Genomic DNA, 26,670 nt, shown 5'->3' on the forward strand with positions numbered 1-26,670 from the left:
CACAGCGTTTTTTTTCACCTGTTTGGGAACAGGTCCTGTCCCCTAGAAATTGGGAATTTTTGAGTCACGAAATCCTTCAAATTGGGAATTTTCGCGTCGTGAAATCCATCAAAATGGAAATATCAAAAATCATACAAATACATCAACTGGAATCTATTTTATGTAGTAAACAATGCTTTTATACACTATCAATGGCATTCTGGGATAGGGTAGATCATAAGTCTGTATAACAAATACCAGTTTATTAAAAAATAAAATAAGAACTGGTTTTCCGGATAGAATTAATGGGTATTACCGCAATATAACTGAAAATTGTTTAAAATGGCATAAAGCCCAATGAGGTAAAAACAAAGGGCACAAGGTCAAAGAAGGTCATGAAATAAAAGAATTAAACAAAGCCACTTTTGTAATAATTTGACTGTACAATGACAAATGAATTTAAACTACTCTCTAAAAATATCACTTATAATACTCCTACCAGCTGTATATTGTTACAGGCAAATACATGTAATTACACAATCATGTGTTCCCTAACTGGCTATTCAAAGTTTGCGTGACAAACTCTTACTGGCTCTGAAAGATTTTCTCTAAAAAATCAGCTGTATAAGCTTCTATCATAGGGTCCATTTGCCGCCCGGTCTGACTGTGAACAAGGAAGCTTGATAAATGAGACGACATATTTTCTGGCTATTTATATAAAAACCACGATGCGAGTGTGCAAAATCGTCGGAAGTAGTTGACTATTTAACTTCGCCCCGAGTATTTGAAGAGTAAAACAAGATTTTGGATTTCCATATTTGGGTTTGTTGACTACGTAAAGACGTCGCTACGAATAAAACCAAAACCTGGGAAAATATTTTGTCAAAGTCGGCATTTCAAAATATCTACCATTCTTTTCGGCTAAGGGTTTTATTTTGTATATTGAATCTGTATTTAACGAGAACGTTCAATAAACAACTGTCACGAACATGTGAAACATTGTTATCGAAGCGTACAAAACAAGGTCAATTTTACTACTATTGCCTTATTTGGTTGACTGTTTCCCCGCCAGCGTTTAATAATGCCGCATTATGTATGCCGGCCGGGGAACAGTCAACATGGTAACTAGGTGGCTCCACCTTTTGGAAGTTGCGTCGGCCTCATTCTAAAAGAACGACAACAACTACAACAACAACCGTTTCCTTTTCATACTTGTGTTCTAACTTCTGAAGTCGTTTTGAGACAAAAAAAGATAGTCTATTTGGGATTTTCGAATCGATACAAGGCCGTTTTTATATAAACTATTTGGGATAAGACCGTTTTCTAAATTGGGAAGGGTCCGTCGGCGATTTTGGGACCAGGTCCGGTCCCGATTGGGAACAGGGCCGTTTACCGGGCCCGTTCAAAGAAGAAAAAAAAACGCTGTAACAAGGTTTAACTATAGCCGTATAAGGAAAAATGCCCCGCCCCTGTCAGCCATGTTTTTCAACCAACCGGCATCATTTCGAACTCGTCCAAGATATTATTGGGATGAATCTTATGACCAAGTTTCATAAAGATTAGACAATAAATGTGGCCTCTAGAGTGTTAATAAGATTTTACTATAGCCATATATTATTATTAAATAGCCATATAAGGAAAAATGCCCCGCCCCTTGGCAGCCATGTTTTTCAAGCAAAGCTTACCATTTTTGAACTCATACAAGATATCATTGGGAGAAAACTTCTGAGCATGTTTCATGAAGATCGGAAATTAAATGCGGCCTCTAGAGTGATAACAAGGTTTTACTATAGCCATATAAGGAAAAATGCCCCACCCCCTGGAGGCCATGTTTTTAAACCAACCGGCATCATTTTCAAACTCATCCAAGATATTAAAGGGGTGCATCTTTTGACCTAATTTCATGAAGATCAGACAATAAATGTGGCCTCTAGAGTGTTAACAAGGTTTTACTATAGCCATATGCAGCCATTTAAGGAAAAATGCCCCGCCCCTTGGCAGCTATGTTTTTCAAGCAAACATAACCATTTTTGAACACATCCAAGATATTATTGAGACCAATCTTCTGACCAAATTTCATGAAGATTGGACAATAGATGTGGCCTCTGGAGAGTTAACAAGGCAAATGTTGACGCCGCACAACGGACCACGCACAACTGACAAAAGGCATCCAAAAAAGCTCACCATGAGCACGTTGTGCTCAGGTGAGCTAAAAAACAAGAGCTGTGTTTGTGAAACACAATGCCCCCTACTGTGCTGCTTTGAAGCCATATATTTGACCTTCAACCTTGAAGGATGACCTTGACCTTTCACCACTCAAAATTTGCAGCTCCATGAGATACGCATACTTGCCAAATATGGAGTTGCTATCTTCAATATTGCAAAATGTGACCTTTGACCTTGAAGGATGACCTTGACCTTTCACCACTCAAAATGTGCAGCTACTTGAGATATGCATGCATGCCAAATATCAAGTTACAATCTTCAATATTGCAAAATTTGACCTTGACAGATGACCTTGACTTTTCACCACTGAAAATGTGCAGCTCCATGAGATACACATGCATGCCAAATATCAAATTGCTATCTTCAATATTGCAAAAGTTATGGCCAATGTAAAGTTTTCCGAAAGAATCACAGACTGACAGACGGACTGACAGTTCAACTGCTATGTGCCACAATACCAGGGGCAAAACAAGAGGGCCATGATGGCCCTGTATCGCTCCACTGCTGAAAAAAGGCTGAAACAAATATTCTCCCGGCATGTGCAAATACTTATAATAGGCCCTATTTAAGCAGATGTACACTTTTGTGACCCCCTGGACTGGGTCAAATTTAACCCCAGGGGCATAATTTGAGCAAACTTTGTAGAGGACTACTATATTTCACTACATACAAAATGTGGTAGCTCTAGATCCTAGAGTTAAGGACAAGAATATTTTTAAAGTTTTCACAAAATAAGCACGATAGAAGTGTATATAATGTTCAATTTTGTGACCCGCGGGTCAGGGTCAAATTTGACCCAAAGGGCATAATCTGAACAAACTTGGTAGAGGACAATAAGATGTTACTGCATACCAAATTTGGTAGCCATAGTCCGAATGGTTTTTGACAAGAAGATTTTTAAAGATTTCACAAAATAGGCGCTTTATAATCGTTTATTCAATTTTGTGACACCCCCCTCCCCATGGGCAGGGTCAAAGTTGACCCCAGAGGCATAATTTGAACAAACTTGGTAGAGGACTATAAGATGTCATACCAAATTTGGTAGCCCTAGGCCCAATGGACAAGAATGATTTTTTAAGTTTACCCAAAATAAGCCATTTATAAGCATATGTTCAATTTTGTGACCCCTGGGGCAATTTCAAATTTGACCCCAGAGGCATAATTTGAACAAACTAAGAAGAGAACTAATAAATGTCACTACATGCCAAATTTGGTAGCACTATGCCATACAGTTATGGACAAGTAGATTTTTAAAGTTTTCACAAAATAGGCCTTATATAAGCATATGTTCAATTTTGTGACCCTCGGGGCAGGGGTCAAACTTGACCCCAGGGACATAATTTGAGCAAACTTGGTAGAGGACTTTACGATGTCACTACATACCAAATTTGGTAGCCCTAGGCCAAATGGATATGGACAAAGGGATTTTGAAAGTTTTCACAAAACAAGGCTATTGTCAAGCAATATGGTCCCCTACCGGCTCCACTATTGTCAGAAATTCCACCATTTTCAGAATTTTTTTAATTTTTTGGTTGCCATAGCAACCACAATTTTTGACGAAGGAACAAAGTGAAATGACATGCATAATTTCCATATTGCCATCTATCCATGTTTCAAGTTTCATGAAAAAATATTTAACTTTTAAAGTTATCGCAGGATCCAGAAAACCACCATTTTCAGCAGTATTTCTAGTTTATTTGTTGCAACAGAAACCAAAGTTTTTGATGTAGGAACAAATTGAAATGACTTGCATAATGTCCATATTGCCATCTATCCATGTTTCAAGTTTCATAAAAAATTATGAAGAACTTTTAAAGTTATCGCAGGAACCAGAAAAGTGTGACAGACACACAGAGCGCAAACCATTGGTCTCCTCCAGTGAAACCGGTAGGGGACAATAAGCCTTTTATAATCATATTTTAAATTTTGTGACCCCCGGGGCAGTTTCAAATTTGACCCCAGGGGCATAATTTGAACAAACTTGGTAGAGGACTATAAAATGTCACTAAATACCAAATTTGGTAGCTCTAGGCCTAATGCTTATGGACGAAAAGATTTGTAAAGTTTTCACAAAATAGACCCTATATAAGCATATGTTCCATTTTGTGACCCCCGGGGCAGGGTCAAATTTGACCCTAGGGGCATAATTTGAACAAATTTGGTAGAGGACTATTAGATGTCTCTACATACCAAATTTGATAGCCCTATGCCCAATGGTTATGGACAAGAAGTTTTTGAAAGTTTTCACAAAATAGGCCTTATATAAGCAAATTTTAAATTTTGTAACCCCCGAGCAGGGTCAAATTTGACCCAAGTGGCATAATTTAAACAAATTTGAAAGAGGTTCACCCAAGGAACATTTCTGAGAAATTTTATCAGAATTGGACCAGTACTGTTTAGGAGAAGAAGATGTTTAAAGGAAAAGTTACGCACGGACGGACGCACGCACGACAGACACAGGACCATGACATAAGCCCAGCTGGCCTTTGGCCAGTGGAGCTAAAAATCAATTAAGGAAGGGAGGGAGCACCCCTCCCTAACCCAACCATAAAAGCCCCGGGGCATCTGAAATATGATCACAAGCACTAATTATCATATAATAGTGATAAAACCCGGTCACCACTGTCGATAAATTGGAAACTGTTATGATTGTGAGATATAATGTAAACATTTGCATACAGATCAATCTTTTTTCTTCAAGCCCAACACAAAATACCAATGCAAAATTAAAGTTTTAAAGGTTTTCAATGGGTACAAATATGGTATTTATCTGGACATTGGAAACGTTGAAATACATGAAAATATCATCAAACAACTTAAATGTATTTCATTGTTAAATATGTTTTTCTTGATTTTTCTCCAAAATTTTACACAAATATGGGTGATTTCAAAAATAACTAGAAATGGCCCGGCCGAGGCCCACGTGTATCCCCATGCCGCATGTCTGACCCAGGGGTGCCCCAGGGTTGGTAATGGGGCCATGCATAGTTGAGATTGAACGTATTGTCATAAGAGAAGTTCAGTAACAATTAGATGTTAATCTGTGTAGAAATGAAGAAATTATAGTAAAAGGCAATTTTGGGTGGGTGTGGCCTATGTGGGCGAGGTGCCCCAGGGTTGGTAATGGGGCCATACATAGTTGAGATAGACCGTATTGTCATAAGAGAGCTTCAGTATCAATTTGAAGCAAATCGGTGTAGAAATGAAGAAATTGTAGTAAAAGGCAATTTTGGGGTGCTTGGCCTATGTGGGCGTGGCGCCCCAGGGTTGGTTATGGAGCCATGCATAGTTGAGATTGACTGTATTGTCATAAAAGAGGTTCAGCATCAATTTGAAGTGCATCAGTGTAGAAATGAAGAAAATTATGAATCCATAGTGCATGTTTTAACAAGCACGATCAGGTACGGAAATCCCCGCTGTAAAGCTCTTCAAGTGTCAAAAAATCATCTGGGTGGCTTTTTGATATTAGAAAGAAGAGGTACAGACAAAAAATTAACAACAATATTTACAGCGGGGATTTCTGTTCCTGATCGTGCTTGTGAAAACATGCACTATGGATTCATACTTGGAATCCCAATAATTATGTATATATTTTAGTTTTTTACTACCAAACATGGATAAAAACAATTTTTCATCAGTGAATAGATTGTATTTTGCAATATTCTATCTCAATATCCGCAGTATTTTGATAAATAATAAATATTATTGGGGATTTCGGGGGATATCTGGGGATTTCTGTAATTACGGGGATTTCGGTATTTCTACACACCCGGAATTAATTGTGGCCACAAATAAATAAAAACGAGCATTTTGTATCTACAAAAATCTAAGTAATCATACCACATCTAGCGTTGAAATTTTTGCTATTGCTATAAGGAACACTGATTGTTAAGGTGTTAACTTTATTTTACTAAATACTTAACGAAATTTTCGTTGATTTTGAGCATTATAGTGACTTTAAAAGCTATCACCTGTCCATCAAACATGATAAAAATTTCGTACACTTGGGACATTACGATATTTGCCTTGCAAATAAAGTTCACAAGGTTTTGGCATAAAATTTTCAGTACATCTTGTGATAAGCATTAATGGTTTGAAGAAAATAATGTAAAACCTTATAAATTCTATCTTATGAAAAATTTAAAATAACTTTCTTGCAAAATGTACACTTGGGACAGGAACAAATTCTGACCACATTTAGTATTCAGCTGTTCAAAATTTACATGAACAAATAATTTTATAAATACCTGTACAAATGTGTGGAAAAAACATGTGACAGGATAAAAGGACACTATTTGCCTATAAATATTGAAGCACTTTACAGATGCCACCTCTTAATATGTGAAGAGAGGTGAAAATTGTGGCACAAAATTGACAAGAACATCATTGCTTTGAACACTTGCTACAAGAGATATCAACCTTAGTAAGAAGCATTGTTCTATTTTTCTTAATGTATATGCATTTGTATTAGGGATGGCAAAATTACTCGAATATTCCAATATTTGATTGAATGGTCAGTATTTGAATAACATAATTGATATTCGCATATTCGCAATTTTTTTCAAACGTAACTGCCTTAGTTTGTAATGACCTGCAAGCAGCTTACTAATTGGCTACTGAAATCACTTAGGATTAACATGTCTGATGTGACGTTCTCCGTGTCAAACCAGGTATGTGTATTAGTACGTTAATACACATGCCTGGTCAAACTGATAATGCGGCCCGTATCAGCGTTGATTGCGCAATGCAATATACACACTCTATAAGAAAGTCCCCGAACTGTTGTTTGTCAATGGGGTGCCAATTAACGGCTTCATTTGACTGGCGAATAATAATTAAGTTTCTGTGATCACAGTATGGACAGCCATTAAAATGAGTGAATTACTCAATTTGCGCATAATTTATATTTCAGCTGATCTGTCGATCAGATCTCCGACTTTCATTCATAAAATACCGGATTATTACGCTGCTGGAAAATGTATCGGCATGTTTTGTTTAGTTACAGCGCGTGCTTTCAGTGTATAAGCTCCGCCCATAATTATTCCAGAATAACCCATTGAAGATTTTCTTCTCTGTTATATGAAATATGGCACGTGCTGTGTTAGAATGCTACATCGAGGCGCGCTTTACGTAACCTACGACGGGCTTCTTGGTTTCTATCGGGCGGCTAGGCAACGACATATGACATTATTCTCGTTTGGAAAAATACGATTTTGTGTTAGTATTGCGCTTGTTGATTTTGCAAAGAAAGTGCATCAATTGTTCAGCGCGAAAAATGACAAAAGTGTGTCGTTCTGGGATTAAAGTACGTTTTAGAGCAAATTAAATTTATATGACATGATGTTTTTCCTTATATTTGTTCTTGAATATTTGGTGTACTTTGCATGCCTTATGATGTTTCTTTATAAAAATGTACACGCAATCATTACTTTAACATTTCAAATAAAAATAAAATGATATAACATGATATTTTCTCTTCTATTTGTGCCCGATTACAGTATCGGTCATAGTATTAGCCGACAGCGATACAATTATTTGATAGCAACGTTAACAAACAGCATCGTATTCAGCATACAGATATAACCTACAAAGCAATGGAAGTTAACACAGAACAAGTTTCACCCTTTTCTGATATATTTCGCTTCAATAGGCTTTATCAAAGTTTGTTTTTACAATTACGCTACATTTCTTTCTATTTCTTAGCACAACAATTGTATATTAAATTGTATTTCTGTGTCAATTTATATTAAATATCCCAACTGGATATGAAACTGAGTAAAAGAAGTTATATCCAGCCAGCCGTTTTTTGCGAATATTCGAATATTTGACTGAATGGATTTGCGAATATTCGAATACTGATATAGGAATTCGATGCCATCCCTAATTTTTATATTCATTAAATGATGGCAATACCTAATATTTCTGAAAGTTTTATTGAAGTATAGAGTTGAAAATTGCCTTTTACATAAAATGTCACGCAAAACCAGTACACTTGGGGCAATTTTAAGGATATTTTTCAATATATTTTGTTAATGAAGCAAGTTATTGAGAAGAATTTTCACATTTAAGTTAATCACATGGAAACACTTCTGTAAGATAGAAAAAGAACTCAAACATGCTTAATGGTAAGAAAATAAATGCATGTTTTATATAGGCTTCATTATTTTTTAAATCACCCATATGATATGATGCAGCATTTGTCTTTAAGGGATATAAAAAAAATCATTTTTACCCGGAAGTTGGCGCTGTAATAAATTTGCTATTGTGTGTGTTCTTTTACCGAGCTTGATTAGGAATTTTTGAAATCGCGCGATGGAGATTTTCTTTCACCATTAAAAATAATAGTTCACAGATTCAAACCATAATTCCTGATTAATATGTTGCTACAGTGGATTCATGTTCTTAGCATACCATGTCAGAAAAAATTATGCTAATAACCGGAATATGCTATTAACAGGAACACACATTTTATTATAAATATAGCAACTGGGGGCATACAATAAGTCAAATCTGTTAATAATTGATAGTCAAAGTGAAATTTAAATGCAACATTGTATATGATTGATGTTTAAGATAACTATTTTTCAAATGGTATTGTATTCTAAGGTATTTGCATTTGAGCATATTTAAAGCATATTTTCATGGCATTCTGAGAATTTTCTATGCTATAAAGACTTTTAGTGAATTCTGAATATTGGGGTTAAAAATTATGCTATTTATAGAAGAAAAATACATTAAAATTTAAAGGAATTAATCTGTGCTTTGACATTCTATATGCTAATAACAGAAATATGCTATTATCAGGCTTATAAGTGGAATCCAACAATGAAAAAATTATTTCCTCCAAATATTTTTTATCTAAATTATTTCCGACAAGACATGTTGTACAATAGCATGCCATGGTTAAAATGAGTGTGTAATACAATGCCTAAACTCTTTTTGCAAAGTTTGGGGAAGTCTGCTTTAGGGACATTTAAATGGAAGGACAGATGAAAGGTAACTCATTATATAGTGCCACCAGTGTAATTATTATGCAATTTTTTAGCAGTTCAGAGCTGAAAATAACATCCCAGAACTTCATTATGCACTGCCAAGTTATTCAATAAATGGTAAATTGTAAACATTTCAATTACTGTATGAAAAAAATTAAAAAAACTTGTTATTCAGACACAGCTCACATTTTCCTGTTGTTAGCTTTGAACAAGCTAATTGGCCTTGGTGAAAAATAATTTACATTGAAATTGAGAAAAGTCCTCCAGAACTCAGTGCCCCAGATAATTATTTGGGAAAAAAGGGTTTTCACCCATTGATTTTGAAAAATAGGGTGATTCCATTCTTCAAATAGAGTGAAATGAGTAATAAAAATGCATACCTTAAAATAATTGCTGATTTACTTCTGTTGACGCTGCACACTTGTATTGATTCAATAGAACGTAAACTATCATCATAAATTTTAATAAACTTATGTTTCGTAATATCTTTAATCCTTGAAACTGTCCATGATATAAACTTAAACAAGAAATATCTTTAAAAAAGATATACGGCGTTGATTGTGGTTGTCGTTAATGAAAGGTAAAGACTTCAATTAATGAAATCAAAGCAAATGTCTTTTTCTGTGCAGTTCTTAGCTGCAGCAAACGCAGTACGGGATGATACGCGGAGTTTTCGCGGCTTATTTTACATTATTGCTGGTCATAAACGTATAGATACAAAACAGAAAACCAAAAGAAGAATGGAAGTGAAATTAAAACATATGAGTCAACCGGCCACACGCGAAGTATCCGTATATATTTTAAATATTTATACGCGCGTTCTTCGAACAAACCTGTTTTAGTGGTTTGTCTGGCGTTGCTATTTGATTCGATTTTAACAGTATCGAGAATCATTGCGCTCATGCTTAATTCATTAGTCAATATGATGGCATAACTCTTGTTAAATTAATTAAAAATAATATTTATCATGGTATTGTTGTAAAACACATTAAGAATCTATTATTGACATACCATATGATATCGCTGGATATCTTCATTTAACATCTGTCTGGTCTAAAGAAAATTCCAGTTCACCTAGTTTACGCTATAGCGTCTTTATTATGTAACGATTATTTTCCTGGCCGCGAACTCCTATCAGCACATAGGGTAGAGACGCAGCGATGACCTGTATGTAAACTCTGACATTCACACACAGTGGCCGCAAATTGACCTCATATACCTCGCGAGTTGAAATGCAATGCATTAAAGTGAGTCTTCGCTTCCACTGCTCTCTATACTTTAACATTTTAACATGTTGACAGGAATATGGAAGTTAGTACTAAATATGAGAAAATAGCCTTTAAGTGCAAACGTTCTTGCGCTGAAAATCTTCTGAAATTAAAAGGTGGACGCACAAACTGTATTGATGTCGAGATTGAGTGTAAAACTGTTCTATCTATTAAGCCTTTTTATTAGATATAAAATTGTTTCATGCTGAACACGCAGTAAAACAGTGTTACAAAGACGCGGACATGTTTCCAATGTTCTGGTCGTATTCTCAAATCAGCCAATGCAGTCAATGAAGTGTATTCATCTGTACTTGGCCGCGGGAAGTTTTATTTGAATTCTATTGGACGCTAACAAAGGTCAGGCTAATGTGAAAAGCTGGCTTAATACAGCACGCCGAAAAAATGTCGACAATTTCTAACCCAGGACATGCCTTTTTATACTTTTGACAGGTTTGTTCAGTCACAGACTTTCCATCATGTTTTTTGGATGTCAACTCAACCGCTGTATACACAGTTTCTAACAAAGCCGAGATTCGGCTAATATTTTGGCGCAGAAATCTCTGACGTCTTTCGACCTCTCTTAGCCATTATTATTTCGCATCGTAATAGAAACTAAAAGTACAGACGCTTTACAAATACATGCACAATGAGCGACGAATTAAGTCAGATTGAAAACGCATGTTTGTCGTCGTAAATAATTTGGTCAGACGCTTAATTTAACTTTAAAATCCAGTCCGCATAGCGTTTGAATAACTATGACCGTTTGCTGAGCTTGCTGAATGTAAGCGTCACCGCGTTACGATGATAATTCCAAAGAGAAAATACCTAAAATGAGCATAGCATTTTTGATCGAAGCTTTTGTATCGTACGCAACAAATTTGATGAATTTGCGTAAAAGTCAAATTGGTTGCGTTTTCAATACGCATGATATTGTATTTCTTTGCATTTTTAAACATTTTAATAGGGTGAAAGACGCAGATACGCAGCTTATCTGGGGCACTGAGAACTGGTTAACAGACATGATATTTTGGATAATTGTAAAAGTTAGGACAGCAGATCCGTAAACAATGTTAACCAGAAAGGCACAATCACGGGCAATCGGCACCTGTGTCGGAAGCAATTATTAAGAATCATTAAGTAAGTAAATCGATAAAAACAGAGAACCTACACTTGCGCACCCATTGAGCCATTCTTATCAGTCATCTTCGTGATTTTCGCAAAAGTTTTAACAGCCGTTAGACATTTATGATCAATTTTCTTATTTAGCGAATGGCAACAATTTTTTTATCTACTAGTTTGCAGCCAAAATATAAAGCACTTACCGCGTGTCAATGTTAAACTTTCAACAGGTCGTCACATAAACTTGCAGAAGATGTGAAAAAGGCATCATCATTGCGGCAGCCGTTTTTTCCAAACAAACCAGTTTCGCAGCAAATGGCAAATTTAACAAGAGTTCTGATTGGCTAATGCCATAATCTAAAAATAAATGCTGGTCGAGCAGGATTTTTCTGCTCGAGCAGAAAAAATGCTGGTCGAGCAGCAAATTTGCTGGTCGAGCAGTTAAAGGCTGCTCGTATGGGATACCAAAGGGGTCGAAACTTTAACTTCTGCTCGAGCAGGAAAAAAATGCTGCTTGAGCAGCATTTAAATGCTGCTCGACCAGCAAAATGCTGCTCGAGCAGCAAATTTACTGCTCGACCAGCATTTTTTCTGCTCGAGCAGAAAAATCCTGCTCGACCAGCATTTATTTTTAGATTATGGCATTAGCCAATCAGAGCTCTTGTTATATTTGCCACATGGTGCGAAACTGGTTTGTTTTGAAAAAATGGCTGCCACCATTATGGTGCCTTTTTCACATCTTCTGCAAGTTTATGTGACGACCTGTTTAAAGTTTAACAGTGACACGCGGTAAGTGCTTTATATTTTGTCTGCAAACTAGTCGATCAAAAAATTGTTGCCATTCGCTTAATAAGAAAATCGACCATAAATGTCTAACGGCTGTTAAAACTTTTGCGAAAATCACGACGATGACTGATAAGAATTGCTCAATGGGTGCGCAAGTGTAGGTTCTCTGTGTCTATCGATTTACTTTCTTAATGATTCTTAATAATTGCTTCCGACACAGGTGCCGATTGCCTGTGATTGTGCCTTTCTGGTTAACATTGTTTACGTTTCTCGTTCTCCCCATACATGTATATCTGCTGTCCTAACTTTTACAATTATCCAAAATATTATGTCTGTTAACCAGTTCTCAGTGCCCCAGATAAGCTGCGTATCTGCGTCTTTCACCCTATTAAAATGTTGAAAAATGCAAAGAAATACAATATCATGAGTATTGAAAACGCAACCAATTTGACTTTTACGCAAATTCGTCAAATTAACAATACAAAACTTCGATTAAAAATGCTTTGCTCATTTTAGTTATTTTCTCTTTGGAATTGTTATCGTAATGCGGTGACGCTTACATTCAGCAAGCTCAGCAAACGGTCATAGTAATTAGTTATTCAAACGCTATGCGTTTTCAATCTGACCTAATTCGTCGCTCATTGTGCATGTATTTGTAAAGCGTCTGTACTTTCAGTTTCTATTACAATGCGAAATAAAAATAGCTAAGAGAGGTCGATAGACGTCCGAGATTGTTGCGCCAAAATATCAGCCGATCGCAAACTTTTTCGAATCAAGAAAGCAAGAGGCAATCAGTGCCGAATCATTCGTGTTATCGATTTTGTTAAAAACTGTGTATACAGCAAATGAGTTGACATCCAAAAAACATGATGGAAAGTCTGTGACTTAACAAACCTGTCAAAAGTATAAAAAGAAGTTAGAAATTGTCGACATTTTTTAAAGTTTATATCATGGACAGTTTCAAGGATTAAACATATTACGAAACATCAGTTTTTTAAAATTTATGATGATAGTTTACAGTTCTATTGAATCAATACAAGTGTGCAGCGTCAACGGAAGTAAATCAGCAATTATTTTAAGGTATGCATTTTTATTACTCATTTTACCCTATATGAAGAATGGAATCACCCTATTTTTCAAAATCAATGGTTGAAAACCCTATTTCCCAAATAATTATCTGGGGCACTGAGTTCGCGAGGACTTTTCTCAACTTCAGTGTAAATTATTTTTCACCCAGGCCAATAAGCTTGTTCAAAGCTAACAACAGGTAAAATGTGAGTTGTGTCTGAATTACAAGTTGTTTAATTTTTCATAATTGAAATGTTTACAATTTACTATTTATTGAATAACTTGGCAGTGCATAATTAAAATCTGGGATGTTATTTTCAGCTCTGAACTGCGAAAAAATTGCATAATAATTACATTGGTGGCACTATAATGAGTTACCTTTCATCTGTCCTTCCATTTAAATGTCCCTTAAGCAGACTTCCCAAACTTTGCAGAAAGAGTTTAGGCATTGTATTACACACTCATTTTAACCATGGCATGCTATTGTACAACATGTCTTGACGGAAATAATTTCGATAAAAAATATTTGCAGTAAATAATTTTTCTATTGCGAATCGTTTGTATCTTTTTATCTTTATTCTGAAATGCCCCTCTTAAGAATAATGTCATGTATAGCTGGTTTAGAATTAAGAATGATGATATGTTCTAACAGCATTTTGTCATGTCATTTACTGTACTTCTTAACCTACATGTATTTGAATATTAGTTTAAACCTATTTATTTTAGCTCGATTGCATAGAAAGTAATTCCTACTTATTTTAAATGCTTTCGAGTCCGTTTCCTGGGCCTAGAACCAGTATTTGAATATTCAGTCCCCATATAACTACGCCCATATGTTGTGGACATTTTCATACAAGAATACAAACAGGAATATGTATTGAAGTTTGCTTTTTAAATTGACAGTCAATCGGAGGGTAACAGGTTTTTTTTTTTACAAGAAGTGAGGAACTAAACACAATTTGCAGGAAAAAAAAATATTTCTTTAAGTATATTTGCATCACAGGAGCTCTGGTGTCCTGAGGTTGAGGAAACTAGTGTGGAATCTAAAACATTTAGCATCATGTACTCAAAAGTGAGAAGCCAAGTCAGACACCGCAAAATGTAAAATAATCTGTCAGATGTTTGGTCTGACAGGCTACGAAATTCTGTCAGACTGAAGGATAATTTCTGGATTCCGCTTATTAACATACCTGATAATAGCATATTTCTGTTATTAGCATATAGAATGTCAAAGCACAGATTAATTCTTAAATTTTAATGTATTTTTCTTCTATTAATAGCATAATTTTTAACCCCAATATTCAGAATTCACTTAAAGTCTTTATAGCATAGAACATTCTCAGAATGCCAAGAAAATATGCTTTAAATTTGCAAAAATATGCTCAAATGCAAATGCAAATACCTAAGAATACAATTCCATTTGATAAATAGTTATCTTAAACATCAATCATATACAATGTTGAATTTAAATTTCACTTTGACGATCAATTATTAACAGATTTGACTTATTGTATGCCCCCAGTTGCTATATTTATGCTAAAATGTGTGTTCCGGTTAATATCATATTCCTGTTATTAGCATAATTTTGGCTGACATGGTATGCTAAGAACAGGATTCCACTGTAGCAACATATTAATCAGGAATTATGGTTTGAATCCGTGAACTATTATTTTTAATGGTGAAAGAAAATCTCCATGACGCGTTTTCAAAAATTCCTAATCAAGCTTGGTAAAAGAGCACACAGAATAGCAAATTTATTACAGCGCCAACTTACGGGTAAAAATGATTGATTTTTTTTATATTCCGTAAAGACAAATGCCGCATCATATCCTATAGGTGATTTAAAAATTAATGAAGCCTAAATAAAACATGCATTTATTTTCTTACCATTAAGCATGTTTGAGTTCTTTTTCTATCTTACAGAAGTGTTTCCATGTGATTAACTTAAATGTGAAAATTCTTCTCAATAACTTTCTTCATTAACAAAATATATTGAAAAATATCCTTAAAATTGCCCCAAGTGTACTGGTTTTGCGTGACATTTTATGTAAAAGGCAATTTTCAATTCTATACTTCAATAAAACTTTCAGAAATATTAGGTATTGCCATCATTTAATGAATATAAAAATTCATATGCTTTAAGAAAAATAAAACAATGCTTCTTACTTAGGTTGATATCTTTTGTAGCAAGTGTTCAAAGCAATGATGTTCTTGTCAATTTTGTGCCACAATTTTCAACTCTCTTCATGTATATTAAGAGATGGGATCATAAAGTGCTTCAATATTTATAGGCAAAAAGTGTCCTTTTAACCTGTCACATGTTTTTTCTACACATTTGTACAGGTATTTATACAATTATTTGTTCATGTAAATTTTGAACAGCTGAATACTAAATGTGGTCAGAATTTGTCCCTGTCACAAGTGTACATTTTGCAAGAAAGTTATTTTAAATTTTTCATAAGATAGAATTTTCAAGGTTTTACATCATTTTCTTCAAACCATTAATGCTTATCACTAGATGTACTGAAAATTTGATGCCAAAACCTTGTGAACTTTTTTTGCAAGACAAATATTGCATTGTACCAAGTGTACGAATTTTTTATCATGTTTGATGGACAGGTGATAGCTTTTAAAAAATAAACAAAGGCACTAATTTTCTGGAAAGAAGTACACAGAAGATGTAATCTCCAAGAGAAAAAGGTGTTGTCTTCACTCTGGGGGTTAACTACTCTTATTATATGGGTATGTCTCCATATTTTGTCTTCAGAAGAAAAATATAAGCATATAAATGATAATGTGTGGGAATTATATTTGACTTTACCATAACATTATTACAAAAACACGTTTCCTCTTCTCAAATTAATGTCAATTTTAATCAAAATGTTTCTCCAATTATCTTCAATGTTAGCCTGAAGTTGGTTATTAAATGTTGTACATGTACACTTGGGACACAAAATGAATGTTTTTTCTTATAAACCTCAAGAAAGTGAAAACAAACTTACATTATAGCGGAATTAATGATTAAATTTTGATTTAATAAAGCATTCAAAAGCAACTGAAAAAAAGCCAATATAAAAGTTGAACATGGTCAAATGTCAAATATGATGGATGAAAAAGTCTTTCAGACACTTATAATTAAACCACGCAGACTGTCACCCTTGTGGTACAATTCCTACACATCTAAACTAAAAACCATGTTAAAACCTTCGATAAACAACGGTACAGCACTTATTATTATTTCATTCATTTTTAATGACACATTACCAAAATATATAGAGGATATATTGTATTACAGAGGAAGGTCAAGTAAGAGGACATCGTGTTTAATGTATAAAGTATAAAAAGAACAAGGTCTAATTTATAAAGAACAAGGTCCGATATATAGAGAATATAATGTTTAATATATAGAGAGCAAGGTCTAAATATAGAACAGTGAATTATATGTGTCTTGTTCTGAGAAAACTGGGCTTAATTCATGTGCGTAAAGTCTCGTCCCTGATTAGCCTGTGCAGACTGCACAGGCTAATCAGAGCCGAGACTTTCCGCTTTTATGGTATTTTTAGTTTGAAGGAAGTCCCTTCTTACCAAAAATCAAGTTTAAGCGGAAAGTGTCGTCCCTGATAAGCCGGTGCGGACTGCAAAGGTTTATCTGGGACGACACTTTACGCACATGAATTTAGCCCAGTTTTATCAGAACAAGACACATATTATAGAAAACGAGGTCAACTGTTATGAAAAAATATAAACATGTATTTGTATACAGAACCATGTTCAATATTTATAGAAAAGCGTCCAATATATAGAGAACACAATATTATATCAACTTCAAGTATAGAGAGCAATGTCTTATATATATATCAAATTCCAACATATAGAAGAGGCATAATGTCTTATATTTAAAGATCAAGGTCAATGCCATAGAGAACAATGTTTAATATGTAGAGAACATCATTTGATATGTAGAGAACAAGGTATGCTACCCATTTGTATAGAGAACAATGCCCAGCATATAGATCTCCAGCATATAGAGAGCAATTTATAATAGATCTTTATTATATAGAACAAGATAAATTATGAAACCAAAGTAAAATATATACAACTATGTGAAAAATATTTAAAACCAGGTCAAATGTATCTACAATTTGTGAAATATATGTGTTGTTTTATTGAAAATACAGATCTATGACAGACTGCATAATTATGGAGATTCCTTATGCCTCTGATATCCCATCGGTTATAAACATATTTAGGGCCACAAAAATACCTCAAATGAAATACATATAAAAGTTATGCTATTTTTCTTCAGATTTTCATCCATTTTGAAAATGTCCCAAGTGTACAGATTTGGCCTAAAATCATGCTAGATCGTTTCAGCAAACAATTCAAGTTCCCTGTAACTTATCTTATAATTTTATAAGAATATTTTATGCAAATTTAATTTGTATTCTATATTACTGACTGTTTGGGTATTTCTTAGAATAAATGATAACTAAAGTTGTCAAGTACAAATAACCTTAAATCTCTAAACATCAACCTTAAATCATCAAACGGACACAGAACATTATTTGGGGAAACATTAATTTGTATAGTCAAATGTAATACAAATTTAAAAAGTATTTATATATGTTGAATGGTTTGCTTATTTAACTTGTATACAAAAGTCATGTAAGTGTCCCAAGTGTACACATGTTTGAAAATTGTATACAGTTTTGGCAAAAGCTAGTTTTTGCAGATTTTCTTATATAATAAAAAAAAACTTCACATATATTTGAAGGTCATCCTATATTTTGATAAATCTGAGTTTTTCCTTTAAGATACACTGCTTTGAGGCCAGGTAAAAAACTTTTAGGAGTATAGTTTTGAAAAATATGTGTTAAAAAACATGAAAATTTAATTTTTCCATATTTTTTTTTTAGAACACTTCTGATTTTGTATTTAAATTTTGCTTAAGAACATACTGCATGTTGACAAAACACACAAAATATTGATAACATGTTTTAATGGGATTTTATTAAGTGCAAAAGACATGTACATTTATAAAAAAAAATTCAAAACATTTGGTTAACATCTTTTGTTGTGAAAAAGTGATTACATCTGACAGAACGGCCCTACTCATTTATAAAACTTGAACCCTTTCCCTATGCAATACAAACAAAACTGTTGCCATAACTTAACATCTAAAATTTGAGAAATTTTTTCATTTAGGCTTCAATATCCCCACGCTTTTCGGAGAAAAAGTGGGGATATTGTGGTTATCTCCGTCTTCTGTCCGTCCTGGCCACTTTCTCCTCCTACACTATAAGCACTAGAACCTTGAAACTTACACACATGGTAGCTATGAGCATATGTGCGACCCTGCACTATTTGGAATTTTGATCTGACCCCTGGGTCAAAAGTTATGTGGGTTGGGGTGGGGCCGGGTCAGAGATTTTTACTCATTTTTATGCCCCTGGATCAAAAGATCGGGGGTATATTGTTTTTGGCCTGTCTGTCATTGTATGTGTTTGTGTCCCAAAACTTTAACCTTGGTCATAACTTTTGCAATATTCAAGATAGCAACTTGATATTTGGCATGCATGTGTATCTCATGGAGCTGCATATTTTGAGTGCACCGGAGACTACACCGAATGTCTTCAAATTGATACTGAAGCTCTCTTATGGCAATACGGATAATCTCAACTATACATGGCCCCATTACCAACCCTGGGGTGCCCCGCCCACATTGGCCACGCCCACATAGACCACGCCCACCCAAAATTGCCTTTTACTATAATTTCTTCATTTCTACACCGATTCACTTCAAATTGATACTGAACCTCTCTTATGACATTATGGTTAATCTCAACTATGCATGGCCCCATAACCAACCCTGGGGCACCCGCCCACATAGGCCACGCCCACCCAAAATTTCCTTTTACTATAATATCTTCATTTCTACACCGATTCACATCTAATTGATACCGAACTTCTCTTATGACAATACGTTCAATCTCAACTATGCATAAAACCATTACCAACCCTGGGGGAGCCCTGGGTCAAACATGCGGCGTGGGGATACACGTCGGCCTCAACCGCGCCATTTCTAGTTTATATTTTTGAAATCACCCATATTTGTGTAAAGTTTGGAGAAAAATCAAGAAAAACATATTTTAACAATGAAATACATTTAAGTTGTTTGATGATATTTTCATGTATTTCAACGTTTCCAATGTCCAGATAAATACCCTATTTGTACCCATTGAAAACCTTTAAAACTTTAATTTTGCATTGTTATTTTGTGTTGGGCTTGAAGAAAAAAGATTGACCTGTAATGCAAATGTTTACATTATATCTCGCAATCATAACAATTGTAGTGGTGACCGGGTTTTATCATTATTATATGATTATTAGTGCTTGTGGTCATATTTCAGATGCCCAGGGGCCTTTATGGTTGGGTTAGTGAGGGGTGCTCCCTCCCTTCCTTAATTGATTTTTAGCTCCACTGGCCAAAGGCCAGCGAGGCGTATGTCATAGTCCTGTGTCCGTCATGCGTGCGTCCGTCCGTGCCTGCGTGCGTCCTTGTCCTTAACTGTAGGATCTAGGGCTACCACATTTTGTATGTAGTGAGATATAGTAGTTCTCTATGTGTCCAATAATTATGTTGATGAAGGTGGCAGTGGTAATGACTTGATATGTCTGTGAGATATGAATGCCAAAGTCTTCGTTTTACATGACATGAATTTTTATGTAAAAGTGGTGGTTCTTCATAAATTCTACATGTTCTTTTCAAATGATGACCTCTACAAAGTTGTTCCAGGAGTACCATATTGCCTGACAATCTTTTGTTTTATTGTTAACTTAAACTGTACTTGATTCTAGCATGCCACTATACTTCTTTGAAGTAATTTGAGCAAATTTCTCACTGTTTAGTAATGTATACATTGTTTAAGGTACATTATAATTTCACATTTTGTAGGTGGACTTCAATATGTATGATCTACTTATGCTGCCACAATGTAAAGGCAACAATCACTGGGTTTTGCTGTTTGCAAGTGTTATGTCCAGGACTGTAACCATTTACGACTCGTTGGGTGGTAACAACAAGGCATTGTTCGATTTGTTCTGGTAAGGTTCAAAGCTGTAATTCATTTTTATGTCCCCCACTATAGTAGTGGGGGACATATTCTTTTTGCCCTGTCTGTTGGTTGGTTGGTCTGTTTGCGCCAACTTTAACATTTGCAATAACTTTTGCAATATTGAAGATAGCAACTTGATATTTGGCATGCATATGTATCTCATGGAGCTGCACATTTTGAGTGGTGAAAGGTCAAAGTTAAGGTCATCCTTCAAGGTCAGAGGTCAAATATATGTGGCCAAAATCGCTCATTTTATGAGTACTTTTGCAATATTGAAGATAGCAACTTGATATTTGGCATGCATGTGTATCTCATGGAGCTGAACATTTTGAGTGGTGAAAGGTCAAGGTCATTCTTCAAGGTCAGAGGTCAAATATATGTGGCCCAAATCGCTTATTTTATGAATACTTTTGCAATATTGAAGATAGCAACTTGATATTTGGCATGCATGTGTATCTCATGGAGCTGCACATTTTGAGTGGTGAAAGGTCAAGGTCAAGGTCATCCTTCAAGGTCAAATATATGGTCAAAATTGCTCATGTAATGTCACTTCTGCAATATTGAAGCTAGCAATTTTATATTTTAAATGCATGTGTATCTCATGGAGCTGCACATTTTGAGTGGTGAAGGGTTAAGGTCAAGGTCATCCTTCAAGGTCAAACGTCATATAGGGGGACATTGTGTTTCACAAACGCATCTTGTTTGTCTTACCTGCTTGATATAGCAGTCACAGTAGCAGCTGGTGTATGTGCATTTTATGTGTGTCTCTGAGCTTATCCAAACTGTGATTCGATAATTGAATATGCCATTTTTAATATAGCTTACCACATATGTTCTCCATGTAGAGAAGCTGCAGCGCATGCGTTAACAAGAGATCAAAGGTCACATTTAGGGAGCTTTTTTGGCCAGTTCCAGTTATCATTCATCAGGCAATATACCAAACAAGATATTCAAAAAACTTTGTAAATCTTATTTGTTTTCTATATTTGGATCTTTATCTTAAATATTAAATTGTTATGACCACCAACACTTTAAAAATGATAGGCTATATATAAATTTAAGCTTGCTTTCTTAGTTCATTCTTATTTATTATTGTGTCCTATCTCTCACACTTATGTGTTTCCAATAATGTGTTAAGAGATTCACATATATATATATATATATGTTTGAAAACTGATTACCAAAACAATTTGGTATAGATAAAGTACCACTTAAGTATATAGGCACATGATTTTTGTTGATTTTTACCAACAAAATATTTGTTGCAGCCAGTTCATGTGTCAACGAGCGCAAATTGTGAACGATGGCTTGGAAAAAATTCAGTTCAGAGTTCAAAGCGCCACCTTGCAACAAACAGCGCCATGGAAACAGCTGTGGAGTGTTTGCATTGATGGTAATAAATTAGCTTTATATTTCTATATAGGAGTCACTTTGTCGTACTGTCGGTCGGTTTGTCGGTCTGTCCCGAAATTTCATCCGATCTTCACCAAACTTGGTCACAAGTTGTATCTTGATGATGTTTAGGCCAAGTTTGAATATGGGTCATGCTGGGTCAAAAACTAGGTCACGAGGTCACTTAGTGTGTTTTAAACCGAAAGTTTGTCCGGACCATAACTATGTCATTAATCGTTAGATTTTTAAATAACTTGGTACATTTGTTCACCATCATGGAACGGTGTGTTGCGTGAAAAAGTATGTTGATATCTCCAAGATCAAGGTCACACTTGGAGTTCAAGGGTCAAATGCTTGTCCGGGCCATAACTTTATCATTTATTGTGAGATTTTAAAATCATTTGGCAAATTTGTTCACCATCATGTGACGGTGTGTCGCGCGAAAGAATTACTTCAATATCTCGAAGGTCAAGGTCACACTTTGAGTTCAAAGATTAAAAATGGCCATAAATGAGCTTGTCTGGGCAATAACTATGTCATTCATTGTGAGATTTTAAAATCATTTGGCACATTTGTTCACCATCATTGGACGGTGTGTGGCGCGAAAGAATTACGTCGATAACTCCAAGATCAAGGTCACACTTTGAGTTCAAAGGTTAAAAAAGACCATAAATGAGCTTGTCCAGGCCATAACTATGTTGTTCTTGTGAGATTTTAAAATCATTTGGCACATTTGTTCACCATTATTGGACGGTGTGTCGCGCAAAAGAATTAAGTCTATATCTGCAACGTCAAGGTCACACTGTGAGTTCAAAGGTCAAAATTGGCCATAAATGATCTTGTTCGAGCCATAACTATGTCATTTATTGTGAGATTTTAAAAATACATGGTTCATTTGTTCACAGTGATTGACGATGTGTCATGCGAAAGAATTATGTTGATGACTCCAAGGTCTAGGTCACACTTGGAGTTCAAAAGTAAAAAAAATGGCCATAAATTTGGACTGCATGTCATGCTAAAGAATTCAAGAGTTCAAAGGTCGAAATGGCCATAAATGATAATGGCATTATCATTCTTAAAAATCGCCATAAATTTGATTCTCTTGTTTTGTGAAGACAGCATTCAAAATAGTCTGTGTCAATGCGGCATGTGGGGGTATTTGTCACGTCTGTGACAAAGCTATAGTTTGCTTAGTAAAGATTTGCATTAACGTTTATTCAACAAAATAATGGGAGAATGTAGAATATAATCATCGTACCTTTCTGTTGGTGCATTGGTTTTTAGAGCCTTGCATTTTCTTTTAATTTATAAAGGACACGATATTTCATATGTAATATCAAACTGTGTTATAGAGTCCCACTTTTGTCAAATAACCCTGAAAAAAGGTTAAACAAGAAGATTACTCATATTTTAATTTATTAATGTGTCATATAATGAAAAATAGCATTCTCTTTGCTCCATTATATTATTTTGTATGAAAAGTTTTTTTTCAGTGTCTTCATGTGATTGTATATTTATGATGCATAAAACATGAATACTTTTCACTGTAAAACTATCGTTCTTGCAATTTTATTTTCAGAAATAGTATTTTTTGTGAACACTTAATCTAGTGAATATATGCTTTTCTTATTGCAAACAAATGTTGTTGTTTTTTAAGCTAAGTATGAATGACTTTTACTTTATTTCCAGACTGCCAAATGTATGGTCATGAAAAAGCATCCCACAATGTTGCGACAGGCAAATGATTCAGCTTATCAAGACTAGTCGTGAGACGCAGACTTCTGATTCATGGAGTGCGGCAAACAAATCTGTGTTACTCGATCACTCCACTGTAAAGACCCGCACGGCATTAAAATGGATATTATCAATATGTGTTGTTGCTCGAAAATATGTTTTGTAGCAGGAAGTGCTTTGGGCTCGATTAATCTGAGAACTCAACAAAATATTAATAAAATCCTTCTGTGCCTTTTAGTTCTGAAAACAGAAGTAGCCAGTTGGTATTACACATCTCCTAAACAAGTACAGCACAATAAAACTGAAGGTTTTAAATCCTACATTTTTATAACATCTTTATATCCACACAAAAATATTGATGATTGTGGTGCTCAGATTGCAAAACCACCTGTTTGGCAAAAATAATGCAGATGGTTAGATTATGATAAGTGCAACAAAAAAAGAATAACTCTGGAGATAATAATTGATATGATAATCATTGCTTGACAGAATCACAATTGACCTAGATATTTATTTATGTAGTGGTGTATTTTTCAATGAGTGCCTTAAGATTCCAAAAACATATTGACTTAAAATAAATAATCCCGATGGCGTAAATGACTTATCATTTCATGTTCATGAACCGGTTTTAAAATACTTTGTAGACTTATCTGCTAGGCGGTGAGGACTTTTGGACCACCTGATAAACTTCAACTTTATTTGCCCTAGTTAAGTAACTGACTAAAGATATGTTAACATAATACTGATGACTGATGAGTCTGTTGTGTCTTATATTCTCATTGCTACTTAAAATATTAAGTCTTTTTCAACGTTGAGACTAATAATAAGCAAATTCGTTTAATTGATATCCCCCGCCAAATAAATTTTGATTATTGCTGGGTGCAGAACTAACAGAAAAGTTTATTTGAAGGGTTGTACCCTTATCTCACTTATTTAAAAGTAACAACATAAAAAAAACAATTGGCAATAACTCTTATTTAAGAAAGTGTAGGGTTATAGATTTTGTGCATGACACCTCTCCTCATTGATATCTTAACATCCATTAAATTTCATCTTTAAATCGTGTATAGTATCTGTGATATAGTCCTGTAAAGTAACATCAGACATGTACATATGTACTAGGGTTATGTTTTTTGTGCATGGCACTTATTCTCATTGACAATTATACACCCATGAAATTTCATGTTGAAATCTTGTATTTATAGTTTCTGAGATAAAGCCCTGAAAAGTTTCATCATATAAAAACAACAAAGGGCAATAACTCTTATATAAGAAAGTGAAGGGTTGTAGTTCTTATGCATGGTTCTATAAATGAGATATAGCCCTAAAAAGTTACATCATAAAATAACAATAACAAGAAAGGGCAATAACAGTTACGTAAGAAAGTATACGGTTATGGTTCTTGTGCATTGATAATTATACACCCATGAAGTTTCATGTTAAAATCTTGTATAGTATCTGAGATATAGCCCTAGTTACATCATACAAAAACAACAAAGCGAAATAACTCTTATTTCAGAAAGCGACGGGTTATGGTTCTTGTGCATGGCACCTCTCCTCAGCTATATTTATACACCCATAAAGTTTCATGTTGAAAACTTATATTGAATTTCTGAGATAAAGCACTGAAAAGTTTGTGAGTGACTGCACTGACAGACAGACCAACGGTACGTTTAAGAATATTTAGCGTACCCGGGGTACATTAAAGTATACTTAAGAGTACACGGGGTACTTTAAAGCATTGCCCAAGCCGAACCGACAATTACCAATCGAGCTTATTGACATGTTAAATAAATGATGATAGTGGTAAATATGATTGTGTGAAATATAATACAATAGTTTTCCTGAATTGAGTGTACATGTGAATTAGCTAAAATAATGATAAAAACACCGATTGGGATTAAACATTTGTGGAACTGAATTTGGTTCATAATCAGTTTTTAACTTTTTTAAGGTGAAATAATATATATATATATATATATATATATATATATATATATATATATATATATATATATATATATATATATAATCTGAAAGTATTTTCTTAAATCAATGCTATATCTTTGTATTAAAAAACTGCAACACTCATGACTGTAAATTAAGCATTACCATATTTCTTTACAACGTAATGCATGTACATCATCGATATATATAGCATTTAAAACGAAAATCGTTTTAAAATTCAAATGTTTAAATGGTGTTAGAACTTCTGTTTTGATATCTTTGTTGTGAACAATGTGTTTAGGTTCAACGTCCGAAAAAAAAGATGTCCGAAAATAACTGCGAGCTGTTAAAACGCGAAATTAAGTTGAATTGAAACAACAATGCGTTAAATATTATTTTTCATCAATCTGACATTTTTCACGGCAACTGATCGGAGCAATATCACGAGGGTACTGTGAAAATCGTCAAATCTCACGATCTGACAATATTGACTGTTATTGACGCTTCACCGGTCTATTTCGTTTCCGTAGAGATAGCTAATGTCGTCCGTTTGTAAGCTCAAATTTGATTGGCTGACGGGTTCAATGGCTTATTCTAAAAATAAATGCTGCTCGAGCAGCATATTGCTGCTCGAGCAGGAATTTTGCTGCTCAAGCAGCATTGAAATGCTGCTCGACCAGTAAATTGCTGCTCGAGCAGCAATATCCTGCTCGAGCAGCATTTTAATGCTGCTCGAGCAGCATTTTTTTCTGCTCGAGCAGAAGTTAAAGTTTCGACCCCTTTGGTGCGCCATATGCTCGAGCAACATTTTTTCTGCTCGAGCAGAAGTTAAAGTTTCGACTCCTTTGGTATCCCATAACTTTTAACGTATTTTTAGTTTTAAGGAGGTCACTCCCTACCGAAAATCAAATTTAGGCGGAAAGTGTCGTCCTTGATTAGCCGGTGCGTACTGCATAGGCTAATCTGGGATGACACTACGCACATGCATAAAGCCCAGTTTTCTCAGAACAAGACTAAAAAAATGCGTATGAATACTAACCACTA

At 34.8% G+C, this 26,670-nt stretch overlaps 1 protein-coding gene across 4 annotated transcripts; it reads left to right on the forward strand.

Annotated features, from left to right (window-relative positions):
- Positions 1–12,045: 12,045 nt before the first annotated feature.
- On the forward strand, positions 12,046–24,276 carry LOC127848239 (uncharacterized). 4 transcript variants are annotated; one of them, XM_052380579.1, is made up of 4 exons: positions 12,046–12,373; positions 20,394–20,542; positions 21,822–21,946; positions 23,635–24,276. In XM_052380579.1, the coding sequence occupies exons 2-4, from the start codon at positions 20,406–20,408 to the stop codon at positions 23,688–23,690; spliced, it is 318 nt and encodes a 105-aa protein (XP_052236539.1). In that variant the 5' UTR covers positions 12,046–12,373; positions 20,394–20,405; the 3' UTR covers positions 23,691–24,276. The 4 variants fall into 4 exon arrangements, 2 of the variants coding, with proteins under 2 accessions (XP_052236539.1, XP_052236540.1); XR_008034426.1 differs by lacking the exon at positions 12,046–12,373 and adding an exon at positions 12,810–13,450; XR_008034427.1 differs by lacking the exon at positions 12,046–12,373 and adding an exon at positions 15,327–16,180.
- Positions 24,277–26,670: the final 2,394 nt, after the last annotated feature.

Source organism: Dreissena polymorpha, chromosome 10, assembly GCF_020536995.1.
Source record: "Dreissena polymorpha isolate Duluth1 chromosome 10, UMN_Dpol_1.0, whole genome shotgun sequence".
Lineage (NCBI taxonomy): Eukaryota > Metazoa > Mollusca > Bivalvia > Myida > Dreissenidae > Dreissena > Dreissena polymorpha.